The 12,264-nt window shown below is 50.0% G+C and overlaps 1 protein-coding gene across 3 annotated transcripts in view; it reads left to right on the top strand.

Annotated features, from left to right (window-relative positions):
• The window catches only part of ANAPC4 (anaphase promoting complex subunit 4), a 167,857-nt gene that overhangs the window by 138,283 nt on the left and 17,310 nt on the right, over window positions 1-12,264 (top strand). For all 3 annotated transcript variants that reach the window (XM_063943580.1, XM_063943581.1, XM_063943582.1), the window contains exon 26: window positions 6,580-6,654. In XM_063943580.1, coding sequence (XP_063799650.1) covers window positions 6,580-6,654 — 75 coding nt within the window. The remainder of the gene's footprint in view (window positions 1-6,579; window positions 6,655-12,264) is intronic.

The following is a 12,264-nucleotide window of genomic DNA, read 5'->3' as shown; positions in this document are numbered from 1 at the left end:
CCGACACCATATGGCTGACACTCAGTAGGTCGACAAAGTAAATAGGTCGACATGGTGAAAAGATCGGCTGGTAAAATATAGACAGTGCAAAAGGTCTACAAAGTCAAAAGGTCAACGCAAGTTTCTCTAACGTCCTAAGTGGATGCTGGGACTCCGTAAGGACCATGGGGATTAGCGGCTCCGCAGGAGACTGGGCACAACTAAAGAAAGCTTTAGGACTACCTGGTGTGCACTGGCTCCTCCCACTAAGACCCTCCTCCAGACCTCAGTTAGATTCTTGTGCCCGGCTGAGCTGGATGCACACTAGGGGCTCTCCTGAGCTCTTAGAAAGAAAGATAGACTTAGGTTTTTTATTTTCAGTGAGATCTGCTGGCAACAGACTCACTGCAGCGAGGGACTAAGGGGAGAAGAAGCGAACCTACCTAACAGGTGGTAGTTTGGGCTTCTTAGGCTACTGGACACCATTAGCTCCAGAGGGATCGACCGCAGGACCCGACCTTGGTGTTCGTTCCCGGAGCCGCGCCGCCGTCCCCCTTACAGAGCCAGAAGCACGAAGAAGGTCCGGAAAATCGGCGGCAGAAGACTTCGGTCTTCACCAAGGTAGCGCACAGCACTGCAGCTGTGCGCCATTGCTCCTCATGTACACCTCACACTTCGGTCACTGATGGGTGCAGGGCGCTGGGGGGGGGGGGGGGCGCCCTGAGGGCAATAAATAACACCTTGGCTGGCAAAATATACATCATATATAGTCCCAGAGGCTATATAGATGTAAAATTACCCCTGCCAGTATTCCAGAAAAAGCGGGAGAAAGTCAGCCGAAAAGGGGGCGGGGCTTCTCCCTCAGCACACTGGCGCCATTTTCTCTTCACAGTGCAGCTGGAAGACAGCTCCCCAGGCTCTCCCCTGTAGTTTTCAGGCTCAAAGGGTTAAAAAGAGAGGGGGGGCACTAAATTTAGGTGCAATATATGTATACAAGCAGCTATTTGGGGAAAAATCACTCAGTTATAGTGTTAATCCCTGCATTATGTAGCGCTCTGGTGTGTGCTGGCATACTCTCTCTCGGTCTCCCCAAAGGACTTTGTGGGGTCCTGTCCTCAGTCAGAGCATTCCCTGTGTGTGTGCTGTGTGTCGGTACGGCTGTGTCGACATGTTGGATGAGGAAGGTTACGTGGAGGCGGAGCAGAGGCCGATAAATGGGATGTCGCCCCCTGTGGGGCCGACACCAGAGTGGATGGATAGGTGGAAGGTATTAACCGACAGTGTCAACTCCTTACATAAAAGGCTGGATGACGTAACAGCTGTGGGACAGCCGGCTTCTCAGCCCGCGTCTGCCCAGGCGTCTCAAAGGCCATCAGGGGCTCAAACAACGCCCGTTACCTCAGATGGCAGACACAGATGTCGACACGGAGTCTGACTCCAGTGTCGACGAGGTTGAGACATATACACAATCCACTAGGAACATCCGTTACATGATCTCGGCAATGAAAAATGTGTTACGCATTTTCTGACATGAACCCAAGTACCACATAAAAGGGGTTTTATTTTTGGGGAGAAAAAACAGCCACTGTTGTGTTCCCCCATCAGATGAATGAATGAAGTGTGTAAAGAAGCGTGGTTTTCCCCGATAAGAAACTGGTAATTTCTTAAAAGTTACTGATGGCGTACCCTTTCCCGCCAGATGATAGGTCACGTTGGGAGATATCCCTTAGGGTGGATAAGGCGCTCACACGTTTGTCAAAAGGTGGCACTGCCGTCTTAGGATACGGCCACCTTGAAGGAACCTGCTGATAAAAAGCAGGAGGCGATCCTGAAGTCTGTATTTACACACTCAGGTTATATACTGAAACCTGCAATTGCCTCAGCATAAATAGTGCTGCTGCAGCGTGGTCTGACACCCTATCAGATAATATTAATACGCTAAGACAGGGATAATAATATTTGCTAACATTGAGCATATTTAAGACGTTGTCTTATATATAAAGGATGCACAGAGGGATATTTGCCGGCTGGCATCCAGAATTAATGCAATGTCCATTCTGCCAGGAGGGTAGTAGAAACCCGGCAGTGGACAGGTGATGCTGCATTTAAAAGGCACATGGAGATTCTGCCTTATAAGGGTGAGGAATTGTTTGGGGATGGTCTCTGGGACCTCGTATCCACAGCAACAGCTGGGAAGAAAAATTTTTACCTCAGGTTTCCTCACAAAAGCCTAAAGAAAGCACCGTATTTTCAGGTACAGTCCTTTCGGCTTCAGAAAAGCAAGCGGGTCAAAGGCGCTTCCTTTCTGCACAGAGACAAGGGAAGAAGGAAAAAGCTGCACTAGTCAGCCAGTTCCAGGATCAAATATCTTCCCTCGCTTCCTCTGATTCCACCGCATGACGCTGGGGCTCCACAGGTGGAGACAGGTGCGGTGGGGGCGCGTCTCGGGAACTGCAGGGATCAGTGGGCTTGCCTACAGGTGGATCCCTAGGTTCTGCAAGTAGTATCACAGGGATACAGGCTGGAGTTCGAGACGACTCCCCCTCGCCGTTGCCTCACATCAGCCTTGCCTGCTGCCCTCGCAGAAAGGTAGTACTGGCGGCAATTCACAAGCTGTACTTCCAGCAGGTGAAATCAAGGTACCCCTCTTTCAACAAGGCCGGGGTTACTATTCCAAAATGTTGTGGTACCGAAACCAGACGGTTCGGTGAGACCCATTCTAAAATTGAAATCCTTGAACACTTATATACGAAGGTTCAAGTTCAAAATGGAATCGCTCAGGGCGATTATTGCAAGCCTGGAAAATTTCAGGGTATCACTGGACATCAAGGATACTTACCTGCATGTCCCTATTTCCCTCGTCACCAGGTGTACCTCAAAATTGTGGTACAGGATTGTCATTACCAATTCCAGACGTTGCCGTTGGTCTGTCCCCGGCACCGAGGGTATTTACCAAGGTAATGGCCGAAGTACTTATCCCGTACTTGGACGATCTCCTTATAAAGGCGAGGTCCAGGGAGCAGTTGTTCGTCGGAGTAGCACTATCTCGGGAAGTGCTACAACAGCACGGCTGGATTCTGAATATTCCAAAGTCACAGCTGGTTCCTACGACGCGTCTACTGTTCCTGGGTATGGTTCTGGACACAGAACAGGATAAAAAGGGTTTCTCCCGGAGGAGAAGTCCAAGGAGTTGGCGTCTCTAGACGGAGACCTCCCAATACAAATACAGGTATCGGTGCATCTATGCACGCGAGCCTTGGGAAAGATGGTAGCTTCTTACGAAGAATTTCCATTCGCCAAGTCCCATGCAAGGATCTTCCAGTGGGATCTGTTGGACAAGTGGTCTGGTCGCATTCTCAGATGCATCGGCGGATAACCCTGTCTCCAAGGGCCAGGGTGTCGCTGTGGTGGTGACTGCACATCTTCTAGGGGGCCGCAGATTCGGCATACAGGACTGGGTCCTGGTGACCACGGATGCCAGCCTTCAAGGCTGGGGGGCAGTCACACAGGGAAGAAACTTCCAAGGCCTATGGAAAAGTCAGGAGACTTCCCTACACATAAATGTTCTGGAACTTTGGGCCATTTACAATGCCCTAAGTCAGGATAGACCCCTGCTTCAACACCGGCCGGTGCTGATCCAGTCAGACAACATCACGGCGGTCGCTCATGTAAACCGACAGGACGGCACAAGAAGCAGGATGGCGATGGCAGAAGCCACAAGGATTCTCCGATGGGCGGAAAATCATGTGTTAGCACTGTCAGCAGTGTTCATTCCCGGAGTGGACAACTGAGAAGCAGACTTTCTCAGCAGACACGACCTCCACCCGAGAGAGTGGGGACTTCATCCAGAAGTCTTCCAAATGATTGTACACCGTGGGGAAAGGCCACAGGTGGACAGGATGGCGTCCCGCCTCAACAAAAAGCTACAAAGATATTGCGCCAGGTCAAGGGACCCTCAGGCGATAGCTGTGGACGCTCTGGTAACACCGTGGGTGTACCAGTCGGTGTATGTGTTCCCTTCTCTGCCTCTCATACCCAGGGTAATGAGAATAATAAGAAGGAGAGGAGTAAGAACTATACTCATTGTTCCGGGTGGCCAAGAAGAGCTTGGTACCTAGAACTCCAAGAAATGATCTCAGAGGACCCATGGCCTCTGTCGCTCAGACAGGACCTGCTGCAGCAGGGGGCCTGTCTGTTCCAAGACTTACCGCGGCTGCGTTTGACGGCATGGCGGTTGAACGCCGGATCCTGAAGGAAAAGGGCATTCCGGAGGAAGTTATCCCTACGCTATTTAAAGCTAGGAAAGAAGTGAACGCAAACCATTATCACCACATATGGCGGAAATATGTTGCGTGCTGTGAGGCCAGTAAGGCCCCAAAGGAGGAATTTCAGCTAGGTCGCTTTCTGCACTTCCTACAAGTCAGAGGTGACTATGGGCCTAAAATTGGGTTCCATTAAGGTCCAGATTTCGGCTCTATCGATTTTCTTCCAAAATAGAACTGGCTTCACTGCCTGAAGTTCAGACTTTTGTTAAGGGAGTGCTGCATAGTCAACCCCCGTTTGTGCCTCCAGTGGCACCGTGGGATCTCAACGTAGTGTTGGATTTCCTGAAGTCGCATTGAGTTGAGCCACTTAAATCCGTGGAGCTACAATACCTCACGTGGAAAGTGGTCATGCTGTGGGCCGTGGCGTCGGCCAGGCGTGTATCAGAATTGGCGGCTTTGTCATACAAATGCCCTTATCTGTATTTTATATGGATAAGGCGGAATTGAGGACTCGTTCCCAATTCCTTCCTAAGGTGGTATCAGTTTTTCATGTGAACCAACCTATTGTGGTGCCTGCGGCTACTTGGGACTTGGAGGATTCCAAGTTTTCTGGACGTAGTCAGGGCCCTGAAAAGTATATGTTTCCAGGACGGCTGGAGGCAGGAAAACTGACTCGCTATTTATCCTGTATGCACCCAACAAGCTGGGTGCTCCTGCTTCTAAGCAGACTATTGCTCGCTGGATCTGTAGCACGATTCAACTTGCACATTCTGCGGCTGGAATGCCGCACCCTAAATCTGTGAAAGCCCATTCCACGAGGAAAGTGGGCTCTTCTTGGTCGGCTGCCCGAGGGGTCTCGGCTTTACAAATTTGCCGAGCTGTTACTTGGTCGGGTTAAAACACTCTTGCAAGAGTCTACAAGTTTGATACCCTGGCTGAGGAGGACCTAGAGTTTGCTTATTCGGTGCTGCAGAGTCATCCCCACTCTCCCGCCCGTTTGGGAGCTTTGGTATAATCCCCATGGTCCTTACGGAGTCCCAGCATCCACTTAGGACGTTAGAGAAAATAAGATTTTACTCACCGGTAAATCTATTTCTCGTAGTCCGTAGTGGATGCTGGGCGCCCATCCCAAGTGCGGATTGTCTGCAATACTTGTATATAGTTATTGCCTATTGTTGAGCCATCTGTTGAGAGGCTCAGTTGTTATCATACTGTTAACTGGGTATAGTATCACGAGTTATACGGTGTGATTGGTGTGGCTGGTATGAGTCTTACCCGGGATTCAAAATCCTTCCTTATTGTGTCAGCTCTTCCGGGCACAGTATCCTAACTGAGGTCTGGAGGAGGGTCTTAGTGGGAGGAGCCAGTGCACACCAGGTAGTCCTAAAGCTTTCTTTAGTTGTGCCCAGTCTCCTGCGGAGCCGCTAATCCCCATGGTCCTTACAGAGTCCCAGCATCCACTACGGACTACGAGAAATAGATTTACCGGTGAGTAAAATCTTATTTTTTGTGGGTTTTCTTTTGTGCAATTTTGTATTTTTCAGCACCTGTGACCCCAGTTAGTGGAAGCGTAGACCCTAGTGGGCTTGCTCCGCTCGCCATGTTTCGGGATAGGAGCCTCGCTCCACTACTGCTGCGCTTGGAACAAGTTACTATTTCCAGTCGTAGTCCACGTGGATGGTAAATCAAGCGAAGATTGAAAAAAATGTAAAAAAAAACAAAAACTTGTCGACCTTTTGACCTGTCTACCTTTTTCCTGTCGCCCTTTTACCCTGTCGACCATATGGTGTCGATCTTTTGACGGTCTATCCATAGTCCGGATCTCTCCAAATACATACTGGCAGGTCCTCTGACAAAATTAATACGTGTGTGTGTGCACATTAGACTGTAAGCTCATTGTGGCTGGGACTGATATGAATGACACATTCTCTGTACAGTGCTGTGTAATATGGGGGCACTACATAAACGATGGTCATAGCATTCATTTACTTTCCCCTGCTTCCATCAATGACGCAATACAGCACTATTCCACCCTTTAGTAACACAGTATGTATGGCTACACCATCTAACTTTTATTGGTGCCAAGATTTAGGCTTCTAATAAATACAGTGCTACCGCTGTCTTATACACCTCCTTTTTGGCGCTGTACAGTGATTGGCTGTATCCAGTATGTGAGATAAGACATTATTACATTTTATTGTACTTTTTTGCCCCAGAAAATCTACCTCTGGTAATTGCGGGAGGCCTTAAAAGGAGTATTTGCTTTCAGAAGACGCTTATGATCAGACCTCTCCTGAGTGGTACTGTTTAATGTTTATGTATTTTTCCCCCTCAGAGCTACGAGTGAAGATATTGTGGCTGTTGAATTTGGGAATTCTTTAAACAGCACAAGTGAGAATTCAGAAACCAGGTGATTATGGACACTATTGTATTAAGTCCTATAAAGATACAATGCAGAGGCTGGCCAAGCCACGGCAGAGTGCCGGAAGAGGCGTGGTGGGCTTGTAGGGGCAATGTGCAGAAACAAAGGCTATAGGGATAGGGTACTGCATCATTAGGTTTTGTTGGTCCCACTTGGGACTTTACTGGGACCAAGTGTTTCTGCTGTATTAGAGAAGAGCACAGGGACTGAAAGGGTGTGATACATTATACCATCTGTTAGGATACAGGTGGTCACATGACCGACACCAACATCCTGACAATTAGACTGCAGGCGGGACAGGGTAATTTTCTCTAACGTCCTACTGGATGCTGGGGACTCCGTAAGGACCATGGGGAATAGACGGGCTCCGCAGGAGACTGGGCACTCTAAAGAAAGATTCAGTACTATCTGGTGTGCACTGGCTCCTCCCTCTATGCCCCTCCTCCAGACCTCAGTTAGAATCTGTGCCCGGCCAGAGCTGGGTGCTCCTAGTGGGCTCTCCTGAGCTTGCTAGAAAAGAAAGTATTTTGTTAGGTTTTTTGTTTTCAGAGAGCTTCTGCTGGCAACAGACTCTCTGCTACGTGGGACTGAGGGGAGAGAAGCAAACCTACTCACTGCAGCTAAGTTGCGCTTCTTAGGCTACTGGACACCATTAGCTCCAGAGGGATCGAACACAGGTACCTAACCTTGATCGTCCGTTCCCGGAGCCGCGCCGCCGTCCCCCTCGCAGAGCCAGAAGTACAGAAGCAAGAAGACATCAAAATCGGCGGCAGAAGACTCCTGTCTTCACTTAAGGTAGCGCACAGCACTGCAGCTGTGCGCCATTGCTCCCGCAGCACACCCACACACTCCGGTCACTGTAGGGTGCAGGGCGCAGAGGGGGGCGCCCTGGGCAGCAATTAAGATACCGGATTGCAAAAGTATACATAAATACAGTTAGGCACTGTATATATGTGTGAGCCCCCGCCATTTTTACACATGAGAAGCGGGACAGAAGCCCGCCGCTGAGGGGGCGGGGCCTTCTTCCTCAGCACACCAGCGCCATTTTCTCTTCACAGCTCCGCTGGAAGGACGGTCCCCAAGCTCTCCCCTGCAGTATACAGGTGCAATAGAGGGTAAAAAAGAGAGGGGGGGCACATAAATTTAGGCGCAGAGATATATATATATGTGTATACATATATAGATATATATAAAAACAGCAGCTACTGGGTAAACACTAAGGTACAGTGTAATCCCTGGGTTATATAGCGCTGGGGTGTGTGCTGGCATACTCTCTGTCTCCCCAAAAGCCTTTGTGGGGTCCTGTCCTCAGTCAGAGCGTTCCCTGTATGTGTGCGGTGTGTCAGTACGCCTGTGTCGACATGTTTGATGAGGAAGGATACGTGGAGGCAGAACAAGTGCAAATAGATGTGGTGTCGCCCCCGACGGGGCCGACACCTGATTGGATGGATATGTGGAAGCTGTTAAATGATAATGTAAGCTCCTTACATAACAGATTGGATAAAGCTGTAGCCTTGGGACAGTCGGGGTCTCAACCCATGCCTGCTCCCACAGCGCAGAGGCCGTCAGGGTCTCAAAAGCGCCCAATATCCCAGTTAGTTGACACAGACGTCGACACGGAATCTGATTCCAGTGTCGATGACGATGATGCAAAGTTGCAGCCTAAAAGGACTAAAGCCATCCGCTACATGATTGTGGCAATGAAGGATGTGTTACACATTTCTGAGGAAAATCCTGTACCTGACAAGAGGATTTATATGTATGGGGAGAAAAAGCAAGAAGTGGCTTTTCCCCCGTCACATGAATTGAATGAATTATGTGAAAAAGCGTGGGATTCCCCTGATAGGAAGGTAGTAATTTCCAAGAGATTGCTGATGGCGTATCCTTTTCCGCCAACGGACAGGTTACGCTGGGAATCCTCCCCCAAGGTAGACAAGGCGTTGACACGCTTATCTAAGAAGGTGGCCCTGCCGTCTCAGGATACGGCCGCCCTAAAGGATCCTGCGGATAGAAAGCAGGAAGCTATCCTGAAGTCTGTTTATACACATTCTGGTACGCTGCTGAGGCCAGCAATTGCTTCGGCCTGGATGTGTAGTGCGGTAGCAGCATGGACGGATACTCTGTCTGAGGAGTTAGATACCCTGGACAGGGACTCTGTTCTAATGACCCTGGCACATATCAAGGACGCGGTCCTATATATGCGGGATGCCCAGAGGGACATTTGCCTGCTGGGCTCTAGAGTAAACGCTATGTCCATTTCTGCCAGAAGGGTCTTATGGACTCGGCAATGGACAGGGGATACCGACTCTAAAAAACACATGGAGGTTTTACCTTATAAGGGTGAGGAATTGTTTGGGGACGGTCTCTCAGACCTAGTTTCCACAGCTACGGCTGGGAAGTCAAATTTCTTGCCTTATGTCCCGCCACAGCCTAAGAAAGCACCGTATTACCAAATGCAGTCCTTTCGTTCGCAAAAGAGCAAGAAAGTCAGAGGTGCATCCTTTCTTGCCAGAGGCAGGGGTAGAGGAAAGAGGCTGCACCACGCAGCTAGTTCCCAGGAACAAAAGTCCTTCCTGGCTTCCACTAAATCCTCCGCATGACGCTGGGGCTCCACAGGCGGAGCCAGGAGCCGTGGGGGCGCATCTCCGACATTTCAGCCACCAGTGGGTTCGCTCACGGGTGGATCCTTGGGCTATACAAGTTGTGTCTCAGGGATACAAACTGGAATTCGAGGTGACGCCCCCTCACCGTTACCTAAAATCGGCCTTGCCAGCTTCCCCCATGGAAAGGGAGGTAGTGCTGGCAGCAATTCACAAGTTATACCTCCAGCAGGTCGTTGTAAAGGTTCCTCTCCTTCAACAGGGAAGGGGTTACTATTCCACTATGTTTGTAGTACCGAAACCGGACGGTTCGGTCAGACCCATCTTGAATTTAAAATCCCTGAACATTTATCTGAAGAAATTCAAGTTCAAAATGGAATCGCTCAGAGCGGTCATTGCAAGCCTTGAAGAGGGGGATTTTATGGTGTCTCTGGACATCAAGGATGCTTACTTGCATGTCCCCATTTATCCACCTCATCAGGAGTACCTCAGATTTGTGGTACAGGACTGTCCTTACCAATTCCAGAAGTTGCCGTTTGGGCTCTCCACGGCACCGAGAATATTTACCAAGGTAATGGCGAAAATGATGATGCTCCTGAGAAAGCAAGGAGTCACAATTATCCCATACTTGGACGATCTCCTCATAAAGGCGAGGTCCAGAGAGCAGTTGCTGATCAGCGTAGCACACTCTCAGGAAGTGTTGCAACAGCACGGCTGGATTCTGAATATCCCAAAATCGCAGCTGATTCCTACGACGCATCTGCCCTTTCTGGGCATGATTCTGGACACAGACCAGAAGAAGGTGTTTCTCCCGGCGGAGAAGGCTCAGGAGCTCGTGACTCTAGTCAGAGACCTCTTAAAACCGAAACAGGTGTCGGTGCATCACTGCACGTGAGTCCTGGGAAAGATGGTGGCATCATATGAAGCCATTCCCTTCGGCAGGTTCCATGCGAGGATCTTTCAGTGGGATCTGTTGGACAAGTGGTCCGGATCGCATCTTCAGATGCATCGGCTGATCACCCTGTCCCCCAGGGCCAGGGTGTCTCTTCTGTGGTGGCTGCAGAGTGCTCACCTTCTCGAGGGCCGCAGGTTCGGCATACAGGACTGGGTACTGGTGACCACGGATGCGAGCCTCCGAGGATGGGGGGCAGTCATTCAGGAAAGAAACTTCCAAGGGTTGTGGTCAAGTCAGGAGGCTTGTCTGCACATAAATATCCTGGAACTAAGCGCCATATACAATGCCCTGAGTCAAGCGGAGCCTCTGCTTCGCAACCAACCGGTTCTGATTCAGTCAGACAACATCACCGCAGTGGCTCATGTAAACCGCCAGGGCGGCACAAGAAGCAGAGTGGCGATGGCGGAAGCCACCAGCTTTCTTCGTTGGTCGGAGAATCATGTGCAAGCACTGTCAGCAGTGTTCATTCCGGGAGTGGACAACTGGGAAGCAGACTTCCTCAGCAGGCACGACCTCCACCCGGGAGAGTGGGGACTTCATCAAGAAGTCTTCACGCAGATTGCAAGTCGGTGGGAACTGCCACAGGTGGAAAATGCTCACAGAGGAACCATGGCCTCTGCCTCTCAGACAGGACCTGTTGCAACAGGGGCCCTGTCTGTTCCAAGACTTACCGCTGCTGCGTTTGACGGCATGGCGGTTGAACGCCGAATCCTAGCAGAAAAGGGCATTCCGGATGAAGTTATTCCTACGCTGATAAAGGCTAGGAAGGACGTGACAGCAAAGCATTATCACCGTATATGGCGAAAATATGTTGCTTGGTGTGAGGCCAGGAAGGCCCCTACAGAGGAAATCCAGCTGGGTCGATTCCTGCACTTCCTACAGTCAGGTGTGACTATGGGCCTAAAATTAGGGTCCATAAAGGTCCAGATTTCGGCCCTATCCATCTTCTTTCAAAAAGAACTGGCTTCACTACCTGAGGTTCAGACGTTTGTTAAGGGAGTGCTGCATATTCAGCCCCCTTTTGTGCCACCAGTGGCACCTTGGGATCTTTACGTGGTGTTGGATTTCCTGAAATCCCACTGATTTGAGCCACTTAAGACCGTGGAACTAAAGTATCTCACGTGGAAAGTGGTCATGCTGTTGGCTTTAGCTTCAGCTAGGCGTGTGTCAGAATTGGCGGCTTTGTCATGTAAAAGCCCCTATCTGGTTTTCCATATGGACAGGGCAGAATTGCGGACTCGTCCGCAGTTTCTGCCAAAAGTGGTGTCATCTTTTCATTTGAACCAACCTATTGTGGTGCCTGCGGCTACTCGTGACTTGGAGGACTCCAAGTTGCTGGACGTAGTCCGGGCTTTGAAGATTTATGTAACCAGAACGGCTGGTGTCAGGAAGACTGACTCGCTGTTTATCCTGTATGCATCCAACAAGCTGGGTGCTCCTGCTTCAAAGCAAACTATTGCTCGCTGGATCTGTAACACGATTCAGCAGGCTCATTCTGCGGCGGGATTGCCGCAGCCGAAATCAGTGAAAGCCCATTCCACAAGGAAAGTAGGCTCTTCTTGGGCGGCTGCCCGAGGGGTCTTGGCATTACAGCTTTGCCGAGCTGCTACTTGGTCGGGTTCAAACACTTTTGCAAAATTCTACAGGTTTGATACCCTGGCTGAGGAGGACCTTGTGTTTGCCCATTCGGTGCTGCAGAGTCATCCGCACTCTCCCGCCCGTTTGGGAGCTTTGGTATAATCCCCATGGTCCTTACGGAGTCCCCAGCATCCACTAGGACGTTAGAGAAAATAAGAATTTACTCACCGGTAATTCTATTTCTCGTAGTCCGTAGTGGATGCTGGGCGCCCGTCCCAAGTGCGGACTTTCTGCAATACGTGTATATAGTTATTGCTTAACAAAGGGTTATGGTTATGTAGCATCGGTTGAGTGATGCTCAGTTGTTGTTCATACTGTTAACTGGGTAAGTTTATCACAAGTTGTACAGTGTGATTGGTGTGGCTGGTCTGAGTCTTACCCTGGATTCCAAAATCCTTTCCTTGT

This window comes from Pseudophryne corroboree, chromosome 10 (assembly GCF_028390025.1).
Source record: "Pseudophryne corroboree isolate aPseCor3 chromosome 10, aPseCor3.hap2, whole genome shotgun sequence".
Taxonomy (NCBI): Eukaryota; Metazoa; Chordata; class Amphibia; order Anura; family Myobatrachidae; genus Pseudophryne; species Pseudophryne corroboree.
Note: the sequence above shows the minus strand (reverse complement) of the source record. Positions and strands in the feature narration are given on the sequence as shown.